The 25,644-nt window shown below is 38.7% G+C and overlaps 2 protein-coding genes across 2 annotated transcripts; both read left to right on the top strand.

Annotated features, from left to right (window-relative positions):
• The first annotated feature begins 2,322 nt into the window (after nt 1–2,322).
• LOC125274360 (ectonucleotide pyrophosphatase/phosphodiesterase family member 7-like) lies at nt 2,323–13,324 on the top strand. Its single transcript, XM_048200704.1, has 6 exons — nt 2,323–2,638; nt 2,869–3,014; nt 6,655–7,287; nt 9,945–10,179; nt 12,652–12,784; nt 13,106–13,324. The coding sequence occupies exons 1-6, from the start codon at nt 2,392–2,394 to the stop codon at nt 13,164–13,166; spliced, it is 1,455 nt and encodes a 484-aa protein (XP_048056661.1). The 5' UTR covers nt 2,323–2,391; the 3' UTR covers nt 13,167–13,324.
• Nucleotides 13,325–14,879: 1,555 nt separating this feature from the next.
• Nucleotides 14,880–21,783, top strand: cbx2 (chromobox homolog 2 (Drosophila Pc class)). Its single transcript, XM_048200716.1, has 5 exons — nt 14,880–15,071; nt 15,148–15,191; nt 17,777–17,842; nt 19,726–19,795; nt 19,891–21,783. Exons 1-5 carry the CDS (start codon nt 14,988–14,990, stop codon nt 21,226–21,228), a joined length of 1,602 nt encoding a protein of 533 aa, XP_048056673.1. The 5' UTR covers nt 14,880–14,987; the 3' UTR covers nt 21,229–21,783.
• Nucleotides 21,784–25,644: the final 3,861 nt, after the last annotated feature.

Raw genomic sequence — 25,644 nt, forward strand, 5'->3', positions numbered from 1 at the left:
AGTCATGGTGACGCTGTCAGGAATAAGGGGCCGTCATGATGAAGTAGTCAGTAGTGAGAGATCATCATGGTGACACTGTCAGGAGTGAGGGGTCGTCATGGTGACGCTGTCAGTAGTGAGGGGTAGTCATGGTGACGCTGTCAGCAGTGAGGGGTCGTCATGGTGAAGTAGTCAGTAGTGAGAGATCATCATGGTGACACTGTCAGGAGTGAGGGGTCGTCATGGTGACGCTGTCAGTAGTGAGGGGTAGTCATGGTGACGCTGTCAGGAGTAAGGGGTCGTCATGATTAAGTAGTCAGTAGTGAGAGATCATCATGGTGACACTGTCAGGAGTGAGGGGTCGTCATGGTGACGCTGTCAGTAGTGAGGGGTAGTCATGGTGACGCTGTCAGGAATAAGGGGCCGTCATGATGAAGTAGTCAGTAGTGAGAGATCATCATGGTGACACTGTCAGGAGTGAGGGGTCATCATGGTGACGCTGTCAGTAGCGAGGAGTAGTCATGGTGACACTGTCAGGAGTAAGGGGTCGTCATGATTAAGTAGTCAGTAGTGAGAGATCATCATGGTGACACTGTCAGGAGTGAGGGGTCGTCATGGTGACGCTGTCAGTAGTAAGGGGTAGTCATGGTGACGCTGTCAGGAGTAAGGGGTCGTCATGATGAAATAGTCAGTAGTGAGAGATCATCATGGTGACACTGTCAGGAGTGAGGGGACGTCATGGTGACGCTGTCAGTAGTGAGGGGTAGTCATGGTGACACTGTCAGGAGTAAGGGGTCATCATGGTGAAGTAGTCAGTAAGAGGTCGTCATGGTGACACTAGTGTTGTCAAAAGTACCGGTACTTCGGTACCAAGTCGGTACTGAAATTTTGAAAATATGACGATACCAGCATTTCTGTAGTACCGGTAGTAGGCCTACATAGGATCCGGGTATATTCGGTACCCACAGATAGGGCTGTGGCATTTACGTGAATATGACACGAGTGAAGCACAAAGCTTTGTTTACAAAAGAAATAATAGGTTAGCAATTAAATGTGAAATCGCAGCCATGGAAATATTTTGGTTCATGAGAGAGGTCCGTGAGTCCATGTTTTGCGAATCACGATCCTGTCACCCGATTATCAGAGAATTCAACAATATTCCATTAGTTCCACTGAACGTGGAATTTCTGTTTATTTTCCCAAATCTTCACTCACGCAGGAGATTATAAACGTTTCTTTCTTTCGTTCGCATTGAGGCCTATTAGGCTATTCGCATTCTTTACTGTGGTAAAGTAGAAAAAACACCGTAGGACAGACACCTTTTTGCTTGCACGTCAATTTCTATTTAACACAGTTTGTGCTTGTTATTAGACTGTATAAGGCGCGCGTCAAGTTTATTTGTATAGCGCGTTTCACACACCGGTGATTTTTAGTTTAGTTTTCTCAGGCAGCGCTAAATCAAACATAGCCTGAATGTCTGAAGATAAAACTCGCTCTTCAGACCTATTTATAATAGGCTGAGGGATGTAATTCTTTATCTTCGCACAGATTAGATATTTCCCCAGAACTACTGTCAAGGACAAAGACAAGAGAAAAAGCTCTTTCAGAAAGACATTGATAACTGTTTAACAAGGTCAATAATGATATTGAAATGAGTGAGATAGTAAGTAAGATATGCTTTCCGGTCAGTGCTAATCATGCACTGATAAGTGCAATAATAACACCTTTCATTAAGTTTATAGAACACCTGTGTGAACTTGAGGAGAACTTGATACATCCAGTAAAAATCACCAAAACACCAGCTGATTAAAAGCCACCGATCCATCCTGAATGTGATGATTTGATGCTCAAGAAACATTTCTGATTATTATCAATGATGAAAACAATTGTGCTGCTTCATATTCTTGTGGAAACTGATACTTTACTATCTGATTAGATGCACCATTTTCACCTGCTGGACCAGGAAACAGGTGAAAAAAACCCCACAGACACACACTGAAGGAGCGACTCGAGCATATCTACACACTAGAAGATCACAGAGACATGGTGATGCAGGACTCTTTTCACACCAGACACCTATAAACCACTTAGCAACACCCTTACAACCAACTTAACCTAGCAATCAGAGAGAACTTGTGTACAGGCAAACAGCAATCACACTTTCTTAAATTTATATGTCTAAATCACACATGTGTGTAAATCAAGTCTCAGCAAAAAACTGCAAACCGGCAAATCTTGAAGAGATAAGATAATCAGATGAAACTTTGACCTGCAGAGACGTGCGCTATTGGGAGTAAAAGAGGTTGAGCAGGAGAACAGAAAGCAATCAGGTGTGAGCCGCTGATTGTGCCACAGAGACAGTGAGGTCGAACACCTGCAGCAGCTGTGAATCCGCACTGACTGTGATTCATCATGCTGTGGACGGCGGTTCTCTGTCTGTGTTTGTGTGTTCAGTCTCTGGCGGTCCCCGTTCCAGCGCACCGGGCAACTGAGCACAGCAAACTACTGCTCATCTCCTTTGATGGCTTCAGGTGGGACTACGACAGGGACGTGGACACGCCGCACCTGGACGCCATGGCGAAGGACGGGGTCAAAGCCACGTACGTGACCCCTGCGTTCATCACCATCACCAGCCCGACACACTTCACCATCCTGACAGGTAAAATATATCGCATATGAATTAATGGATGCCAGTATAAAATTACAAATATATATAATGTAATAATAATTCACTCATAATGAATTCTAATAATGAAATGAATTTTCATTCTATACAATGCAAATAGTTTTAAATATATATTTAATATTTATGTATAATATATATTTATATAATAAATAGATGAAACAATGCAATAATGAATACTTACACACACACGGATCTCCTTGCAGGTAAACATATTGAGAATCACGGTGTAATTCACAACATGTGGTTTAACACCAGCACCTGGGAGAAGAAGTCCTACTACAAATCACAGTTTGTGAACGATTGGTGGGACAACGGAAGTCTGCCCATATGGATCACGGCTCAGAGACAGGTACACACACCTGCCACTTACACAACCTGGTTCCATCCTAGGTAGCATCACTGTTTAGGTTTATCAGTATGCATGTATTCTATTCTGAACATAGCCTTTGTATTAACAATTTGTCATATTATTTACTATATTTATTATTTACTATATTATTGTACTTGAAGTATATAATATAATATAATATAATATAATATAATATAATATAATATAATATAATATAATATAATATAATATAATATAATATAATATAATATAATATAATATAATATAATAATGCTTGGTTGGTTAGAGAGGACCATTTCAAATTGACTTGCTCTCCTTCAAGACACGTATTTCCCACACGCAAACCATCTGCTAATGATCAGAAACACTTCACTTTGAATCATTTTGATCACCTCATTTAATTTCCACCAGTGACCTCTACATATAAAACCAGATATACACAAGAGATTTGACCAAATTAATCGCTGAAAATGAGTCAAACCAATTATTTCCAACTCAGAAACTGAGTCTCATATGATATGCTCACAGTAATAAATAATAATAAAAATCCTAGTCGGTAAAAATGCAGACTGGTAAGGTTGTAGGTTCAAACCCTTAGAAAGGGTGATGCATGAACTACCACAATTGTGCCCTTAAGCAAAGCCATTTAAAGGACATTTCTATCATCATGTACTCACTCCCTCTCATGTTGCACCAAACCTATGACTTTCGTTTTTTCTGTGGAACAAAAAAAGTGTTTTAAAGCTTAGGAGGCAGAGGTGTTTTTAAGGCAGAGTTTCTCTTGTCCATGCAGTGGATGCATATTGTGATCAAGGTCTGTCAATCTTCAAACAAAGACCATAAAAGAAGTATATGTGGCCCTGTTTACACTTAAGATGCTTTTCTTTTGTAAACATACCCGTTTACACCTGGTGTTTTAATCCATCTGTTTTGTCCACTTTCAACCACTTTTGCCCTGATTTCTTCATGGGGAGGGTCTATGGGTTGGTAAATGTATGGGCTCTTTCAGATCTAATGGCCGAAAAAAGCTCACACAATTTGCATATGAATGCAAGAGGAGACGACGGAAAAACGTTCTGCACAGCCAAACGCTGTGAGTGTGTATTAGAAATCAGGAATGGGGAGAGAACATTGTGCTTGGTAAATTTTTTGTCTTCAAAGCAAACTTGGGTCTTCAGCCGACAGTTTAAATGATGTTTTAGTAACAAAGTTTGGGAGGAGTATGTTCAGATAATTAACCTAATTAAGACGAGAGGAGCACATTCAGTTAATTAACTTAATTAATAATAAGAGGTATATATACATAGCAGACTTACCTCTATTCATTGACAGTTTATCAGCAATCTCAGCGGCCGAAAAAGGCCTTTCCCAGTAGCAGATCCAAGCTCTCGGACGATGGTCCTCAGACGCTTTCCAAAGCTACATCAGGACAAACTGGCTCCACATCAAAAAAGCACACCAAACCCTCATTAGATTAAAAAAAAGTTTATCCATCCGGCGAGGCTTACCCATTCAATGCCGTGAGTCTTGATGTCCCGTCGGACACTGCGTGTGCCCTTCTGGCCGAGCGTCCATGTTTTATCTTTCCCTGTCTGGTGAGGCTTACCCATCTGATTCTGTGAGTCTTGATCCCCCATTGGACGCTGCGAGAGACCTTCCGGTCGAGCGTCCATGTTTTCTCTTTCTCCTTCCGACGAGGCTTACCTGTCCGATGCCATGAGTCTTGATCTCCCATTGGACGCTGCGGGAGCATCACAGCCAAACATCTATGCTTTACTTTCCGTCCTTCTGCTGGCAATGCTTACTTGTCTGATGCAGTAAGTCTTGATCTCCCATGGGATGCTGCGAGAGCCTCACGGTCGTACATCTATGCTTTACTTTCCGTCCTTCTGCTGGCAATGCTTACTTGTCTGATGCAGTAAGTCTTGATCTCCCATGGGATGCTGCGAGAGCCTCACGGTCGTACATCTATGCTTTACTTTCTGCCCGTCTGGCACTGAGGCTTACCCGTCCGATGGTGTGAGTATTGAACTCCCATCGGACACTGCAAATTGCTGCAAATTTTTCGAATCACGTCACTCCCATTCATCGATCGGTAGGGCACTGTGAGCTGCTTCCATCAGAGGCGGCGTGGGCCCTCCCGGTCAGATGGCTCAAATTAAGATGCTCCTCGTTCATCACTTGGTGAGCCCTCTCGATCAGGCATTCCAAATCACACAGTTCATTGTGTAATGGAGGCAAGCTAGTAGTCACTGTGCGAGTAAACCTCACTCCTCTGATCTCAATAGATGCTCTAGCGACTGACGCTAGAAGTTGCAGCCTTTAGCCTCCTTGTTAGAGCGTCCAACTCCCACGCTGGAGATCTAGGTTTGAGGCCCGCACAGAACGGGGTGAGTAGGACCTGGGTGAGGGGTTACATTGGTGCCGTGAAACAGATGGGAGTGAGGTTTAGGGGGGTGAGTGTAACGGAGGCCAGGTAGTAGTCGCTGTGCGAGTAAACCTCACTGATAGCAAGAGATGCACTAGCGGTCGGTATTCATAATGTTGATCTGTGTTGGTAGCCGGTAGGGCCCACCCGCCTGATGCTGTGAGCTGCTCCCATTAGAGGTTGTGTGGGCCCACCCAGTCAAATGACCAGGGTTCTTTTTAAAATGCCAGCCTGCCAAATCTTGGTGCTTTAGTCTGCCGACTGTCCTTTGCCCATTTGCTTTTTGGTTGAGAACTCTGGGTTTGGGCCAAATTCCCCCCGGGCAGCATGCCAAATACGCATAACCTTTACTCTATCTAATTATATGTAAGTGTGAACTCATGAAATGATGCGGAGCGAATTTAGTTAATCAAGTCAGTTAATGAGATAAGAGCTATATATGCAGCAGACTTACTTCTGTTTGTTGAAAGTTTATCAGCATCCCTCCACCACCCTATCTCCTCACTTCTAGTCCTAACTATTGTTATCACAACCGGGGGGAGTATGTTGGGTTCGGACCAAAATTCGGAGCTCGGAGCCCTCCCCCCAAACAGCACGCCAAATATGCAAAACCTTCTCTATCTAATTATATGTAAGTGTGAACTAGTGAAATCCCATCTGGCTAGTGTGATTCCCATAATGTTTACGGCTTACGTCAGTGGGCGGAGTGTATGCGTCTTTTGTGGCTGTTCGAACTCATTTGAACACATGAGCATTTACACTCTGAAAGCAATCTGGCCGAATGCATTTTCAGCTACCTCTGGAAGTGGTTGAAAGTGGACAAGCTCAAAACATTTTAGACCTCGTTACACCTGTATTTAGTGTAGATCACTTGTGATCCAATCGACCAAAATGCATCTTAAAACTAAGTGTAAACAGGGCCTATGACTCGTCAAATTGTGGATGTGGATGCTTGAATTAAGTTTTTTGGGCTTGGTCACTGTCTACTTTGACTGTATGGAAAAATAATTGTATACTATACTTGTTTTGTGTTTAATGAAATACATACAGGTTTTAAAAAGACACAAAACTGAGTAAATAATGATAGATTTATAATTTTCCACTTCTCTAGGAGGTCTAGGTTTGCTCTTAGAGTAAAAACATTCAGGAAGTTGCATTGATAAAAGAAGAGTTTTCTAAATTAATATGAATGATTTCCCCCCACAAAAAAAGGGTCTCAAGGCCGGTTCACTCCACTTTCCTGGGACAGCATCCACTTATCAGGGTGAAAGTGCTGTTGTGAAAGAAGTGGAGCCTGAAAACTACAATTACAGCAATGAAACGGCCTGGCAAGAGAACATAGACAAAGTGATGGAGTCCTGGTTCAGAGAAAAGGACCTGGACTTTGTGTCCATGTACTTCGGTGAGCCTGACAGCACCGGACACAAGTACGGACCAGACTCCCCCGAGCGCAGGGCAATGGTCAGACAGGTGGACCGTACCGTCGGCTACCTGAGGAGTGCGGCCGAGCGAAATGGCCTGAGCGAGCGGCTCAACATCATCATCACGGCCGATCACGGCATGAGCACTGTCTACAGGAACGGGCTGGTGGAAGAGATCATCCTCTCCAAGATTCCCGGCTTCTCTTTCCAAGATCTGTCCTTCCATATTGTGGACTTTGGACCGGTGGGACTTCTGCTTCCCAAAGAAGGAAGAATCGATAAAGTGTACAACGCACTGAAAGGCGCTCATCCGCATCTACACGTCTATAAGAAAGAGGAGATTCCCACTCGCCTGCATTTCTCCCATAATGACCGCATATTACCCATCATACTCTGGGCCGATCCAGGATACGTCATTAATGGGGTGAGCCTTTCATTTTTAAAAAGACATTTAAGTAAAATTCTTAGAGGATTAGTTCACTTTCTAATTAAAATTTCCTGATAATTTACTCACCCCCATGTCATCCGAGATGTCCATGTCCTTCTCTCTTCAGTCGAAAAGAAATTAAGGTTTTTGATGAAAACATACCAGGATTTTTCTCCATATAGTGGACTTCAATGGCCTCCAAATGGTTGAAGGTCAAAATAACAGTTTTAGTGCAGCTTCAAAGCGTTCTACACGATCCCAGATGAGAAAGAAGGGTCTTAAAAATGTTAAAATTATATAGGTTTTAACCATAAATGCTCATCTCGAACTAGCTCTCTTCTTCTCTATTTGAATTCCAGCAGTGTAGACACTGCTAAGGGTATTACTGCCCTCCACAGGTCAAAGTTTGAACTAATTGTTATATACTTGCACTAGCATATTGAATATGACAATTTAGTTTAAACTTTGACCTGTGGAGGGCAGTAATACGCTTAGCAGTGTCTACACTGCTGGAATTCAAATAGAGAAGAAGAAGAAGAGAGCTAGTTCAAGATGAGCATTTATGGTTAAAATGTATAAAATTGTATTTATTTATTTTTTAGAAAATGAGCGATGGTTTCTCTAGATAAGACCCTTATTTATCGTCTGGGATTGCGTAGAACGCTTTGAAGCTGCACTGAAACTGTAATTTTGATCCTCAACCGTTTGGAGGCCATTGAAGTCCATTATAAGGAGAATAATCCTGGAATGTTTTCCTCAAAAACCTTCATTTCTTTTTGACTGAAGAAAGAAAGACATGAACATCTTGGATGACATGGGGGTGAGTAAATTATCAGGAAATTTTAAATAATCCTTTAATGCAAATCTATTAAGGAATTAAAAAAAGACCTTACTCAAGCATATCTGGGTGAATTTTCACCTCAAAATTAAGAAAAAAGAAAAAAAGTTGTATCACATGAAAAAGATAAAGCATGTTTTTGGTATCAGTTATGACTTTTGCATTGTGACATTATTTTTGTGATTTTTAAGCACATTTTCCTACCAGTTTCTTCCTATAAAGTAAAGTACAATAAAGTAAAGTCGCTACACACTAGCATCATCAAGGTCATAGGTTCGATTCACAGCGAATGCATGAACTGATAAAAATGTAAACGATAATGTACAAAAATACAAAATGAATGAATTAACCTAAAATAAATAAATACATTTGCATTACAGTAATGAGAACTTGGGGGTAAATGTGCTAAATCACCATGAAAATAATGTACAAAAAAATGCACATTATAAACATACAAATAAAGAAATACTTTTGCATTACGGTAATGAGAATTTGGGGGTAAATGTCCTAAATCACCATAAAAATACATTTTAAAAATGTTAATCCTTGATGTTAATGGTAATGGCTTGAATTAGCGATCTGCTGACACACATGCAATATTACATTCATTTGGTTTTGATTTATCAGTGAAAGCGATCACTCTGTGTTCAGATCAAAGCACATGTAAACAATGGTTGCTTTTATTGATTTAGTTGTAGTTAACTATAATAACAGATTGTAGAAGAAAACATGAATAATGTAAATCTAATTACAGGCAAACAAACCGAACACAATCAATGGCTGACATCTACTCTGCCCCTGACTCCTTTTAATTTACATTGCTAGCAATCAATCAATCAAATCTGCACCCATGACAACCTGTGAGGTCAGGTCAAAGCGCATGGATCGCACTGAGCTCCTATTCACCTTTGACCTACAGATGTCAGAGGTCAGATTTACAAGTGTGGCATACTAACAACCGCACACTGGTGCAAAGCATGAGAAAATCAAATCAAGCCAGACACCTGGTCGACTTTGCCATCCTAAACTATTCAATAACCATAACATGATTCAAGAGCCAAACAAAACACTTACCATAGCTGAATTTTGTTTCTGAACCCACATGTTGCCATGACAACCATAAGACAAATCAGCTGGTTTGTGGCGCCCTCTGCTGTTTAAATTGTCACATCTCTCTGAAGATTCAAACGCATGTGCATAGATCAACGCATAGATCATCACCTACTGAGTGAAAAAAGTAGATGCAAACATTAAACTCACATGAAGAACTGCAAATACATTTCATTTTACATTTGCCAAAATGTTCAGTACACTTTGTGTTTGATAATGTTTCTCACAACTTTATTTTCCATTTCCAATGTGATTTACAAACCAGATGCTTTTCTCATTATTTGATTGGACTATCAAATATTTGGCTAAAAATGCTCATATTTATTTCCAAGACAATAACTCTGCACTAGCTGTATTAAACATTCAACATGATGAGGTCATGTGACAAATATTAAAATGTAAATTTTATCTGGGTTTATTATTCCGTTTTGCATATTGGCTCTAAGAACAGTCTGTTAAAATAGGTCACAATGCACTGTGTTAATATGAAGGGATTTCCCATATTGATTTTTCACAGGTGTTTTACCTGTAGTTTTTAACAGTAGCATATAGTGAACATTAAGGAGTAAGCCTCAGAATAGTCATTAACATAGTATTACATTCCAAACATAAGATGATCGCTGTTAATTTGAATATTTTGGTGCTCTAAAGTAGTTTCTATATCCATTTATTCATGTGCCTTTATACTCTCTTTATTTTTCCGCAGTATTTCCCAGTGCAGTTCCATAAGGGAGAGCACGGCTATGATAACCAGGCTCTGGACATGAAGCCGTTCTTCAGGGCCGTGGGGCCGGACTTCCAGAAGAATCTGGAGGTGGGGCCGTTTGAAACAGTCAACATCTACCCGCTGATGTGCCACCTGCTGGGAATCACACCTGAACCCAACGACGGACACCTGGACGTCACACGACACATGCTGACCTCCTCCATACAGCCTGAGAGTGAGAACAGCTATCTATCTATCTATCTATCTATCTATCTATCTATCTATCTGTCTGTCTGTCTATATGTCTGTCTACCCGTCCATCCTTTCATCCATCCATCCATCCGTCCGTTTGTCCTTTTTTTAAGTTAAAGCACTGATGTTAAAGGATTAGTTCACTTTAAAATGAAAATTAGCCCAAGATTTACTCACCCTCAAGCCATCCTAGGTGTATATGGCTTTCTTCTTTCTGATGAACACAATCTGAGAAATATTAATAAATATCCTGACACATTATATATATATATAATATTATATACTATATTAAGGTGATCATTATTTTAGAGCATTATTTTAAATTCCCCCGCAGTGTTATTAATGACACATATAATTAAGTGTTTCCTCCCATAAAAAAAAGACAGTGCCATTAAAAGACCAAACTTAGTAAACACTATATTAAAACATAATATACAGAAAAATTGGTTTGTGCCGAATTTGATCTTTTAATATCACTTATGCTACATTAAGCGTCGTTTTCTTTATAACAGTTTTCTATATGAGGAAAAAGCTTGTGAATTTAAAAACGTTGCGTTCAAATTCTGGGCTCAACTGCTTTTCTCTAGGCTACTTTATTAGTATGATGTTTAGTGAGTTTGGTCTATTAATATCACTGTCTTTCCTAATACATTAAGCTACTTTAAGCGTTTTCTATAACGGTTTTATATGGGAGGAAAAGGCTTAACGTGTTATTAAACGCATTGAGATCATTCAGGATCTGATTTTTTTGTACGCCTACATAGTATTTATTAGTACGATGTTTAGTGAGTTTGGTCTGTTATTATCACTGCTACAAGCCACATTAAGCTATATCATGAATTATATAATATATTCCTATTATTCCTAATATGTGGAAGTGAATGTGTTTTGTTATAGCCTAATGATCAAGTTGATAAAACAGAGGATCAGTCGGATTTACATCACGTAAATTCATCAATTTTTCCGGAAATGCGTAAACGTAAGTGGCTGGTGAACTGAGAGAAAAGTGTAAACTTTATTGTTTCATACGCAATGTATCTGATATGAATAAAAATATAAATTATAATCGAAAGGGTTATTTCAGCTTATATCAATGTTTGGAGTTTGCATTTAACAAACTATAAATGTCTTTTTTATATATAGCCTAGTGCTTAATTTAAATGTCTTTTTAAATGCCTGAAACCTCAAATAAACATTATGTGGTTGAAAACACTGAATAGTTGTAAAATATGAAAAGCACAGAGCGCGTCCATCTCTGGCTCAGCGCCAGCAGCGTGAAAGCAGGTTTGAATGCACGCGTTAAAGGATAAAATTGGGAGTGAATGGGGGAAAAATTTAAACTGAGGGGGCACAAATCAGATCTAAGGGGGGCGATGCCCCCTTTTGCCCCCTCGTGGTGCCGGGCCTGTTTCTTCGTAATTTGAGTCTGGTGGAAGCTAGATATTTTACTTCATAACTTGTTAAATATGGATATGTTTCTTACACAAACGCATCGCTTCGCTTCAGAAGGCCTTTATTAAAGGATTAGTTCACTTTCCAATTAAAATTTCCTGATAATTTACTCACCCCCATGTCATCCAAGATGTTCATGTCTTTCTTTCTTGAGTCAAAAAGAAATTAAGGTTTTTGATGAAAACATTCCAAGATTTTTCTCCATATAGTGGACTTCAATGGGCACCAAATGGTTGAAGGTCAAAATTACAGTTTCAGTGCAGCTTCAAAGAGCTTTAAACTTACGGAACAAACCCGGCACCAGTTCCATTTTTTTCCGTAAGTAGAATAGGGAAGGCGTAGGACATTCAGCGTAAGCTTTTTGAAGAATACGAAAGTGTGGTTTTGGCGGAAGCACTTGGAAGGCGATCATTTGTTTATATAAAGCATATACATTTAAATTTTTTTAGAAAATGAGCGATGGTTTCTCTAGATAAGACCCTTATTCCTCGTCTGGTATCGTTTAAAGTCCTTTGAAGCTGCAATGAAACTGTAATTTTGACCTTTAACCGTCTGGAGGCCATTGAAGTCCACTATAAGGAGAAAAATCCTGGAAGGTTTTCATCAAAAACCTTCATTTCTTTTCGACTGAAAAAAGAAGGGCATGAACATTTTGGATGACATGGGGGTGAGTAAATTATCATGAAAATTTAATTTGAAAGTGAACTAATCCTTTAACCCCCCAGAGCCGTGTGGAGTACACGTTTATGATGGATGGAGGCAGTTTCTTCAGCTCAAACTCGTTGGTATCGCTCACTGACATTGTAAAGCTTGGAAGCGTCAGGATATTCATTAATATTTCTCAGACTGTGTTGATCAGAATTCAGAAAGAAGAAAGTCATATACACCTAGGATGGCTAGAGGGTGAGTAAAGCTTGGGCTAATTTTCATTTTAAAGTGAACTAATCCTTGAAACATTGACTAATGAAACATTAATCATCAGAACCGTGTGTGTGTGTTTCAGATGAGGGCTCTTCTGGTAATGATATTCTCACCAATGTTTTCACTGCCCTGGGAGCTGTTGCTGGTTTTCTGCTCATCGTCTTTGTTGTTCTGTTAAGTCGTGGCATTCACAGACGCAGGAGGAACAAAAGCAGGTAAATCTCACACTAACTGACATCTCAGAATATCAGACAGTGACTGACAGTAGAAAGTTGAAATGTTTTATGTTGTACTGCCTTCTTTAGCCCTTTCTGTTCAATGCAAACTACATAAAAAAAGAAAATATTTAATATGATACAATAGTTTTAAGATTACAATAACAAAAAAACATGTATTTTTGAAATAGAATGAAACTGAATAGTCGGACTGAACAATAATAAATATGATCATTACTAACCTTGTTTTGCCTTTCCAGAGCAGATCTTGAATGTTGCACTTAATGATCTGGATGTGATTTATATTCTGGTTCTTTACAGTTCCACAGACGAGGGGAAGATCGACACGTGTCACTCTGAAACAAAACAAACATCATTTTAGAACCAGGAATCCAGAGGAAGAAACGCACAAATATATATGAGGACATCCTTCCCACAGATATAATCTACTGCAAGACAGAGAAAAACATCTCATTAGATGAGATAACTGCTTGTGTGTAGTGCTGTAGCTCTTGATGAATTTACAGTGGCAAGAAAAAGTATGTGAACCACTTGCAGAATCTGTGAAAATGTGAATAATTATAACAAAATAAGAGAGATCATACAAAATGCATGTTATTTTTTATTAAAAAAAAAAGATGGATCTCAAAATCCTACAGTCACTGCTGGAAAGGGTTCAAATATGCAAAAGATGCTGGAAAACTGATGAATCTGCAGGACTTGGAGGATTTTTCTGAAGAACAGAGCTCAGTTTAACTGCTCAGGACAAACAAGAGACTCATGAACAACCATCACAAAACACAAAAACAGTCGTGGATCATCAGGTAACCACACACAGTATTGAGAATCAATGGTTCACATACTTATGAATGGGGTTATTTTAATAAATTCAGCTATTGTTTTGTCTTGTGAACTAAATGCAAACATCTTTTATGTAAAATATCTTACTCAGGACAGTACTAAACAAAAAATAACATGCATTTTGTATGATCTCTCTTATTTTATTAAAATTATTCACATTTTCACAGATTCTGCAAGGGGTTCACATACTTTTTCTTGCAACTGTATATAATTATCAAGAGATGAATTCATTGTGTTCAGAATTTTATCAGAAACTTTCAAAACAGTCCTATATTTAAAAACATTTCATTTGACTTTGTTTTAAGTTTTCCCTTGTATTTTTAAACAAATCCCTTAGAAATATTAAGAATGTATTAATTTTCATATTTAAAAACACATTTTGTTATATTTTGTAATACTGAAAATATTCATATTTTATTGTTTTATTGTGATCAAAACCACTTGCTTTTACACTTCCACAGTGAATTGCTTTCTCTTTATATCAAATAAAATTGATTTGTTATACTTTTTTATATAAATAATTGTACCTCATTATTTAACGTTTCACCTTTATTAAACTCAGTCTGTTTTTATTTATGTATTACAAGAATACTATACAAAAAGAGTGTTGAAATAATTAGATATTTTGAAATATATATATATATATATATATATATATATATATATATATATATATATATATATATATATACAGCTATGGAAAAAATTAAGAGACCACTTAACATTGATTTCTGAACTTGGAGTGGTCTCTTAATTTTTTCCATAGCTGTGTATATATATATATATATATATATATATATATATATATATATATATATATATATATATATATATATATATATATATATATATATATATATATATATACCATACAATATTATATTAATTACATATATAATGTGTGTGTGTATAATATGAAGTATAAGATCACAATGTTATATTTGAAAAAAATCAAAACCTAAGTCAATAAATTAATTCAAACTAACAATATATAGGCTTTTGATCATTTTTATGTGTATTGTTTATAAGTAAAAGTTAAAAGGTTGCATTAATAAAGTTAATAAAGAGAGAAATGTCTTTATTTATGTTTGTAAATACTTTGAAATGAGTAGATTCTATCAAAACAACACAGCTACAATGAAGTCAGATTATCATACATAATTTATGCTGTTGACCAAAAACTCAAAGTCTTTAAAAATGTGTGACGTCACGCGGACGGTGTCCTCCGAGGGCCACTGCGCGCGCTCGCTGCGCGTTTGCGTATCCGCCCCCCTCTGCCCTGTTCTGCTCTCCCTCTCACACACGGTCACGGAGAATGAGATGAGAATGAGATGAGAACGAGATGAGAACAGTCATGGAGGAGCTGAGCGCGGTGGGAGAGCAGGTCTTTGATGCCGAGTGTATCCTCAACAAACGCCTGAGGAAGGTAACAAACATCCACACAGACACACACATTCACCGCGCGTGAATCGTGATCCTCAACGCGTGTTTGATTTCCACAGGGAAAACTGGAGTATCTGGTCAAGTGGAGGGGATGGTCGTCCAAGTAAGTGAGAACTGATACACATACTACCTTTATTATGTGTGTGTGTGAGCATATATGTTGAATATATAGGCTATATATACATTATATGGACTAGTACTTTGCCATTGCAGCGCTATTTTACTCACGGTGCCAGTAAACATCTTTGAATGTGAATCGCGAGAAGGGGTGAGAGAGAGAGAAACAATGAAAACAACAACAACAGCGTGTTGCGCGTTTCATTTCACGTCCACGCGTGAATTCGTGCACTGCTGTCTACTTGATCACACTGCATCGGCTGTGCCTCGTTTTGCTGCATTTCTCTTTGTCTTCCAAGTTACTTTTTCTCCACGGTGTCTTTTCATCAAGTTGTTTTGCTTTTTTTGTTGTTCGTTATGTCCTAACGCGGTTGCGGGTCGACAGAACTAAACATAAAGATATTTGCATGCATTGTTTTTAGTGTTATGATTTATTGTAGTTTTCAGTGATAAACATTGAGTGTTGAAGTTCTAGAGTCGCCTAATGGTTGTTATAAAGCGAACTGATACATTGTATCAGTTTTGGAACGCATTGTGTTACTTTGCAACAATTTGTTCTTTTGTGACGAAAACAGTTTGATCTCGCGCCGCCTGTAGAACGCACAGCGCGTGGTTTGATTCGAGTTTTTTTTTTCTTCTTCTTTAAAAACTCCAGCTGCCCCCCAACCCCCCTTAATGCCCCCACTCTTGCTCTCTGTTACATTGTCGCCCCCTTTTTGCCCCGTCTATGGGCACTTGAGCTGTCAATCACACGAGCCACACCTCCCGCGCGCGCTTCCATCTGCTTCATTGATTATTTACAGCTTCCACCTATTTTTTATTCTTTATCATTACTTCTTCAAGCAGGGTCATAAACTGATCAGAACTGAGGGCAAAATGCCACTCAATGTGTCTAAAATGAGGGACGAGAGGTGAAATCTCATTGTTTAGTCTAACATTTGACATGTTTTGTAAAGTAAGCTATTAAAGGGTTAGTTCACCCAAAAATGAAAATTCTGTCATTTATTACTCACCCTCATGCCGCTTTACACCCGTAAGACCTTTGTTGATCTTCAGAACACAAATTAAGATATTTTAGTTGAAATCCGATGGCTCCATGAGGCTGCATAGAGAGCAATGACATTTCCTCTCTCAAGATCCATTAATGTACTAAAAACATATTTAAATCAGTTCATGTGAGCACAGTGGTTCAATATTAATATTATAAAGCGACGAGAATATATTTGGAGCGCCAAAACTAAATAATGACTTATTTAGTGATGGCTGATTTCAAAACACTAATAAGCATAATGAATCAGTGTATCGAATCATGATTCGGATCGGATGTCAAACCGCCAAACTGCTGAAATCACGTGACTTTGGTGCTCCGAACAGCTGATTCGACACGCTGATTCATTATTCTCTGAAGCAGTGTTTTGAAATCGGCCATCACTAAATAAGTCATTATTTTGTTTTGTTTTTTGGCGCACCAAAAATATTCTCGTCGCTTTATAATATTAATATTGAAGCACTGTGCTCACATGAACTGATTTACATATGTTTTTAGTACATTAATGGATCTTGAGAGAGGAAATGTCATTGCTCTCTATGGAGGCCTCACGGAGCCATCGGATTTCAACTAAAATATCTTAATTTGTGTTCCGAAGATTAATGAAGGTCTTACGGGTGTGGAACGGCATGAGGGTGAGTAATTAATGACAGAATTTTCATTTTGGGGTGAACTAACCCTTTAAATACTTTATAATTTTGTTGTGGGATGTAAGTGATAACTTATTCTAACACACTTTGCTGACTGATTCATATGTGCACACTATTCTAAAAGAAAAAAGTTACATGCTTAATCTTTCATCAAAATGTAATAACTTCTCCACCTCTGGAATGACTGAATGTCTCTAAGCGCTCTTATTTTTCAACCACCTGTTACTTTTCACCATCCGAACAATTTCTGATGGAAAATTCAAGCCTCGTCCTGCATTGTTTTCTCATTGGAAGTAGCAGTATTAGTAGTTATAGAAGTAAAATGAATGCTGTTGATTTTGAGTAATGCTGAGTTAAGGCCGTCTGTTTTGGTGGATCACTACTTTTTTTTTTTTGTGTTAAATGAAATCCAGACGGTCCAGACACTTTGAAGTGCCTTTTCTTCATCTTATCTCTTTTTTCTCTGATACATAACGCCAATTAAAGTCCAGTTTTACTCCACATCCCTTCTGTTTACATTTACAGTAGTAGAAGCAAAATTGGTATCCAAATGGTATTGGATGCTACACAAATAGCTTGTTTTGCATGCATGGCTATGTTGATTCAGTCTAAGCATCTTGCGGTGTATAAATAAAAAAAAGTATTTTTGGCGATGCTTGTATGTGCATATGATAATTGCAAGGCTAAATGAAATATTTGTACTTGTAAAACTTTGTCAGACTGTAGGAAAATGAGATTAAAATGGTGTGAAACGTAAATAAGTTACGGAACTTTAGATAAACACTTTTCCTTGTACATAACCATCTTTTTTTATCATAAGTGTGTTATATGTCATCTACTCACATGCTAAACACACCAGTGTCTGTGTTCCAGGCATAACAGTTGGGAACCTCAGGAAAACCTTCTTGACCCGAGACTATTGGCTGCGTTTAACAAGAGGTAAGAGGTTTCTCCCATTGGACGAGCAGGTCTCTGTGTGAGAGCGACGCCCCCTTTTCTCCATGTGCAAACAATATGGGCTGCAACGCTTGGGAGGGTGTAAATGGGGCTCCATTCACAGGCCATTCAGGGGCTGCAGACGTGTCCAGGCTCACGAGGTCCTCTGCAGACTGACAGAAAATCAAACATCGTTAACATTTTTAACAGTTAACATTTTCAGCAGAACTAGTTTTCTCTGTCAGCGTTTTGTTTTCGCAGTTTATGAAGAATCCGTGTGAAAACAAGACTTGGATTAGAAGAAAAAACGAAACCACATGTTGACACCAACTTGCTACTGTTTACTGTTTAGATTTTCAGAAGAATATTTGTCTAAATATGGCTCGGGTCTATCCTTCAGTGTAAGTCTGTGGGAATTTTTCTCCTGTCCTATCATTGGCCAAGGAAAAAAACATAAATCTGATCACTTAAAATAACATTTGAGGAATCATTCATCTCTGGAGCACAAACGATGACGCTTTTCTTTAAAAACACAACTTTTTGTTAACGCATCCACCAAAAAACAAAGAAAGACAAGAAAGATATTTTTGTTGTTTTCCAAATTAGAACAACAGAGACTTCTGAAAGGAAGAAGTGAGAAAGAACAGGAAGTGAGGAGATGTAAACGTTCATTCATAAAAACAGGAAATGAATTTCACAATCAGGCCACTGTTTTTTGCCGTACTTGATATGCTACCTAAGACTTTTTGTTAAAATAATAAATAAAATGATAAATCTGTGAATAATCTGTGAAAAAAAAATATATATATATATATATATATATATATATATATATATATATATATATATATATATATATATATATATATAATTGTTCAAGATTATTTACTTCGATACCAAGTTGGTACTGAAATTTTAAAAATGTGACGCTTTGAGCGGATTCTTAAACCCCTCTGATTGGCCGATGTGTTCACGGGCTCATTAGATATGTTTGTGATTGGCTACAATGAAGTGTTTGATTTTGAAAGCGGGAGGCCCCGTGTGTATCAGTGTAAGCGCTCAGTGAAGAGCATCATTTATGACTATTTACAACATGTTTTTGAAGCGTTGATCATCGTGGCCAATCACAGGCATATCTGATGATCGCGTGAACACAATGGCCAATCAGAGGTGTTTAAGAATCCGCTCAACAGCGCTCAAAGCGCAACATTTTTAAAATTTCAGTACCGACTTGGTACCGAAGTCTGTACTTTTGACTATACACACTGCTCTCCAAAAGTTTGGAAACACCCCTGGCAAAGTGTGGTATTGGAGGATATCAGCATAAATCCTTATCATTTTTTGGTGCAAATACATTACAGTAACTTGACATTATCATTGAAGACCAGCAATAATAATTTTCATTTTGATTACATAATAATGGCAATATATACATGTCAAAGTCAGACATGCCCCTTTGCCAGCTGTGATGTCTGAACCAATCAGAACCCAGTTTAGGTCAGATAGCTGCTAATGGTGGATATTTTGATGAATCGAAAATTTAAGGTTTTTTCTATGGATAAACTGTTTATGTAATAAAATATGTTTTTGTAGTTTGTATTGTCCCTTATCAGTGCAAAATTATCACAAATTAAAAGGATTCATGCCAATATTGTCCAAAACCCCACTTTTCTAGGGCTTTTCCAAACTTTTGGAGGGCAGTATATATATATATATATATATATATATATATATATATATATATATATATATATATATATATATATATATATATATATAACGCAGCATAACTTGCGTAATGGTCATAATTGAACAAAAATATTGCTAATCACTGCTATTTTGTAAATGTTTTTTTTTTTTTAACTAAATCTTTTATCCATTCTTAGGGAGCAGGAGCGGGAACTCTTAATCCGTAAAAAGGGGAAACGGCCTCGTGGACGACCCAGAAAAATATTGGTGAGTATGTCACAAAAAAATACCCCAGATCTAGTGAAAAATTTTAATTGGCGCAATACATTGTTCTCACCATTTTCCATACATTCCTTTCTCAGGAAACTATTCCAGTGGTGTCCAAATCAAGCAGCTCGTCCTCATCATCCTCATCTTCTGGTTCATCCTCATCTTCCTCGTCTTCTTCCTCTTCTTCAGACGACGATGATGAAGACGATAACGACAGGAATCCGAAGCCGAGCCCTCGTCCACGAGAGCATCACCCGGTCCCGCAGAAGAAAGCGCAAATTGTGGTGGCCAAGCCAGATCCGCCAAAGAAGCGAGGGAGGAAAGCGTTGCCTCCGGAGCTGAAGGCGCTGCGTCAGGCCAAAGGTCCACGGAAGATTCTCAAGCCCATTTCCAGAGACTCGGACCTCAGAGGGAGCATAAAGAAACCGCTCATGCCTGCAAGCTTCACCTACACCGGATTGAACCGAACCTCTGGAAGGGAGCCGATGGCACTGCAAAACAGAAGTCCTTTTACCCAGAAGAGTTCTTTAAGTTCCCTCGGACGGGTCGGGTCGGCCTCATCGCCTCCTGCACTAAGTCGGCCAGCACAAACAAAAACCGCTTCGGATTTCAAACTCTCGGTCTCGGATATGGGCAGCGGAGGAGTCGATCCCAAAACACCTACATGCAAATCTCCAGGAGTGGCTGCATTGAATGTGCACAGCAGCAATGGGCAGACATGCCCACAACTCTCTCCTAATGTGCCGAGGAAACAGGAGGCGTTGGAGCAGACTCTACTTCAAAGATCAGGATCTCTCCAGAAATCTCCATCGAGCTCATTTCCATCACTCAAAACTCCCTCCAGCCTTCAAGCTCTCAATCTACAGAGCGTCAACAAAACAGCGCAGGGTAACGGGACCGACAGTGCCTACGTGAAGGGTTCCTCCAACCCGGGAAGGAAAAGTTCTGGGTTCAACACAAGACACGAGCAGAGTCCTGCACCGAACGCCCCTAGTAAGTTCTCGACCAACCAACAAGTCCTAAAGAGTCCGCAACGGGAGAAATCCAAAGCGGATGATTTGGCCGAGAGGCTCGGGAAGAAGAATCAAGGTCGAGCAGACAAGATTTTGGCTCAGACTCCAGCAACTGAAGGTCGAGATTCCCAACCGGTGCAAGACAGAGCCTTGTCTAAAGATGCCGGGAAACAAAGCAAGACCCTGAGTGAATTGAGCACCGGAGAAGAGGGAAGCAGCTCGGATTCCGACCACGATTCCTCGTTTCCGAGCGACAACCGTGACCTGGCCATCTCTGTGCAGGCGGGTCAGGACTGGAGGCCGACGCGGAGCCTGATAGAGCACGTGTTCGTCACAGACGTCACTGCAAACCTGGTCACGGTAACGGTGAAGGAGTCGCCCACCAGCGTTGGGTTTTTTAGCATCCGTAACTATTGAATGTCTTCAACTGAAATTGCAGCTACTCTGGGATAATTGGGAGAAGTTTCGAAAGAATCAAAGGAGCTTTTTTGGTGCTTCTCAATCTTCAACGGATTTTACTGGTTTTAATGCAGACTGTTGGTCGGTTCTTGGAGAAGACCAATGCCTGAAGACCAGCTCAATCAGAGACATGTATAGTCTCACCTAATTTGAATCAAACGTAAACATATATCATCATCTTGGTTTCCACTGCAGGGATGGTGTCTTGTTCTCTCGATGTTGATTCTGAGAACTGTACTAGGAAAGTAGAAAACCACAAGATCAAAACAAATGTATCCAAAGTGTTTTAAAGCCGAATTTCAGATCACATCTTTTAAGGTGCCTGTTTATAAAGCTGTCCTCTTTCTGCCTGATAATAGTTATAACTGAGGGTTTATTTTCCTTCTAGAATGAATGTGGGCATTTTTTTTTTATACTACACAACAGTTCTGTTTTATTTATTATTATTTCTTACTGGTCTTTGTTGTTAGGTGACATGCTGAAACACACAGTAAAGATTCTTTTTATACAAAATTCATCTTTGTCTGTTCTGAATCAAACCTACAGTTTAGAACATAATTGTGTATATATTCAAGGGCTTGTAGTTGTAAGAATGATATTGACCCAGTAGTCTTAAATGATTTCCTTTAAAAAAAAAAAAGAAAAAAAAGGCAAGTACACTTCCGTGCAAAAGTTTGGTGTCTATAAGATTTTTAAAATGTTTTTAAAAGAAGTTTCTTCTGCTCACGAAGGTTGCTTATTTGAGCAAAATACAGTAAAAACAGAGTTTAGCTCAAACCCTTATTGAACACACCCGATCCAGCTAATAAAGGTCTCCAGGATTACTAGAAACTTTCAGACGGGTGATTTGACACTGGTTGGAGCTAAACTCTGCAGGACTGAGTTTGAGACTACTGATTTAGTGGAATACATGATACGGTTAAAAAGAACAGAATTGATCTGAAATCAAAACTTTTGAAAGCAGTGAACTTTATTATTTTTAGAATGGTTTTTATATTGTAATAGTAACTACACCGCTGACAACAAAAACGTGGATCTGTGAAAACGGTGAAGGCATGCACATGCGTATTACGTGTTTAGCCTATTGGCATGTGTGTTTGGTGCGAATGCTTTGTAATGCTGCATTCACACAGGGCGTCGACGGTTGACGGAGGGCGTGTCTGAAGCTTGGTGCTGACGCAACCATCATAGTGACAACAACCAATTGCATTACTTTCCAGTCTTGCATGAAATGCAAGTGGCTATAGTGTCTGCACAAGGGTATTTGCATAAGGCGATCTGTTGAAAAAAAATTGAACATTTTTCAACATCTGTCACGAGCAATGCCAGTGACGTGACAACAGAACCCACAATTCAGTTTGGCAATGCATAATGTCACCCTTTCAAAGTAAATAGGCTTGTTCGAGATGCATATGACATTAAAGTACCACAAGAGTACTTTCTTTTGAATCGCTTTCGCGGTATTTTGATGTCATTCGCCAATTGGTCTATGCAGAGCCAATGCATCTCGAACAAGCCTAATGAGGAAGGTTAATGCCGACGCCCGGTGTGAATGCACCATTAAGGATTTCATTTGTGCTAAGACGCGTAGTGACATCGCCAACTACTCATCTGGCATGCATAATACAGCGTTTCTAGTTGTTTTCACGCATCCATGTGTACGGAATCGTTTTGACAGCGTTCTCATCTATACAAAGAAAAAAACTTTTTCTTTTTTTCAAATTATTTTAATTGGAAAATAAGATTAAGAGTACGATTTTTGCAGATTTTTTTCAGATCCGACACATACAAGCAATTATTGCTACATTCTTAGAATGTAGAAAGGTTCAGTGGGGTTCTATTTAGAACTCGGGGTCTTGACTCAGTTTTAAAGAACCCTTTATGCCAAAAATTGTTCTATATAAGGAGAAATGTCTTAAATGATTGTATAATACTTTCATGTTTAATGGGTTATTTCAAAATTTTTTGTGACAATGTATGTTTACAAGCCGTTTAAATCATTAAATGTACACTAAAAAATGCTGGGTTAAAACAACCCAAGTTGGGTTGAAAATGGACAAACCCAGTGATTGTGTTAAATGTTTGCCCAACATTCTGGGCAGTTTTATTTAACCCAACTATTGTTTAAAAATTACTATATGGCTGGCTTAAAATGAACCCACAATAGGTTGAAAATTAATAATCAGACACATAATTATTAGAGGCAACAATAATAATCAAAAGTTGAACATTTATTAATAAGAAATTTAATAAATGTTTATTGTTTCATTATTATTAATTAACCTTATGAATAAATGTTCATTTATTAAACATATTAATAAATGTTAATTTCCAACATACTTTGGGTTCATTTTAAACAAGCAATACTGTCATTTTTAAACAATAGTTGAGTTAAATAAAACTACCCAGCAGGTTTGTTAAACATTTAACCCAACCCTCTTCATATCTATATATATGAAGAGCTTGACAGAACTCTTTAAGATTCCATTTAGAACCTTTTCTTCTAAGAGTGTAATATGTACTGAAACTCACGTTGTGTTTGCTGTCTGTCTTTTGTCTGATCTCCTCCACCATCCTGCACATCTGAGAGGCTGTTTAATTACGTAGGTTTAGAAGTTTTAAGAAGCCCTTTAATTTTCCCAGAATTCCAAGAGGCGGCTTCCTGAAACAGACTCTACTGTGGTCTGTCTGGGCACACAGCCTTCCCTGAACCTCTCACGGACTCCAGTGGCTTTACCTGCTTAGTTTGTTCAGTAAAGTCAGCTTTGTCTCAAATGTTTCTTCTAAAACTTCTGGGGAAAATAAAACAGACACAAATGAGTCACTAGTATAGAGCTGTGAAATTAATGCGGAGAGCAGCTCAGAGTTCATATCTCTGATGACTGATTGCACATTTTGAGACATGTGAGATTACATTTGGTCTTTTTTATCAGGAGAAACATCTAGAAACATCAACTCAGATAGTAAAGAGATTTCATTCATGATTTTTCTTTGGGTTGGTATGAAACTTGAAACGGATTTTTAAGATAAACATATTTTTCAGCCTGATTTTCAGTGTTGTTGATATGTGACAAAGTAGTGCTAACAGCTGACAGTGTAAAGAAGCAGTTTTTGCCCGGAGGCAGTAGGAAGTTTGCGAGCAGCTCGGCATGTTTGCAGTCAATGCAATGCTCTGCATGTCGCCGCAGGGCTGGTGTTATCAGCGCCGGCTCATTCCTGACTGGAGTGAGATAATCAGAAGGAATGAGATAAGAGGACACACATGTGCTGAGGCTGCTGCAGTGTTTCACCAGCAGGTACCTCAGAGCTCGCTTATGTAAGCTGCTGCACGACTGCCAAACTCTGCAGACCTGACATGCTGAGCAGGAGGGTTCGGATTACAGCCTGAGCTCCTGACGCTCAATGCAACTCTGTGTTCCTGTGGGCTACATTTAAAAACGTTTAACCTGGGGTTCACTTCTAAACTCATTGCCAATCCAATGACCTAAAAGCACATATTGAGAATACTGTGTAAAACGCTAATACAAGAAATAAAAAATTACTGCTTTTTGTATTGAAACATTTGCACAGTTACTCATGAGATATAGCATTTATACAACAGTTCGACAGCAGGAGTGTGGAAATAAATAAGAACAACAACGGAGTGTCTTTAAAACCCTCTTTTGTGTGGAACAACTTCCTTCCACCACAGATTCAAATCTCAAGTTTTTGACTTTTTGACCAGTGCTGCGTCCGAAATCGAATACTTCTCTACTATATAGTACATGAAAAACATTATGCTAACAGAGTAGTATGTCCGAGTTCATAGTATTCGAAAAACAGTAGGCAAAAAGTACCCGGATGACTTACTACTTCCGGTGTGATTGTGAAGATTGTGAACACTTTACTATCCCATGAGGCCACGGGAGAGGATTTGTGAATGGAGTTGAAGGGACGTAACTGACGCTGGTAGGTCATGTGACAGTAATAACATGGTGGATGTAGTACGTCTGAGTTCATTCATACTACATGCATTCGTAATATACATACTTTTTCAACGGTCATGAAGTAAATTTAAATTCAAATGTAGTACCTACTCAACAGTATGCAATTTCGGATGTAGCTCAAGGCTCTATTACTAATTCTAAAACGTCACTTTAGAACTAGTAATGAAGGAATGTTGAGTCGCTCCAACTCATTGTATTTTGTACAGTATTAGAGAGAGAGAGACAGAGAGCCTGAGCAAGCATTACCTGTGTCTGATATAACATTCAATCTTCAGGTCAATGTCCATAATATTATATCCATTATAAAAATCAGTTTGAACGTCTCAATTTAAAAGTCTTTTGCGACTGACTCATTCACTCGTAAAGCCTGCCGCCATCTAATGGCGTA

Source organism: Megalobrama amblycephala, linkage group LG1 (genome assembly GCF_018812025.1).
Source record: "Megalobrama amblycephala isolate DHTTF-2021 linkage group LG1, ASM1881202v1, whole genome shotgun sequence".
Classification (NCBI taxonomy): Eukaryota; Metazoa; Chordata; class Actinopteri; order Cypriniformes; family Xenocyprididae; genus Megalobrama; species Megalobrama amblycephala.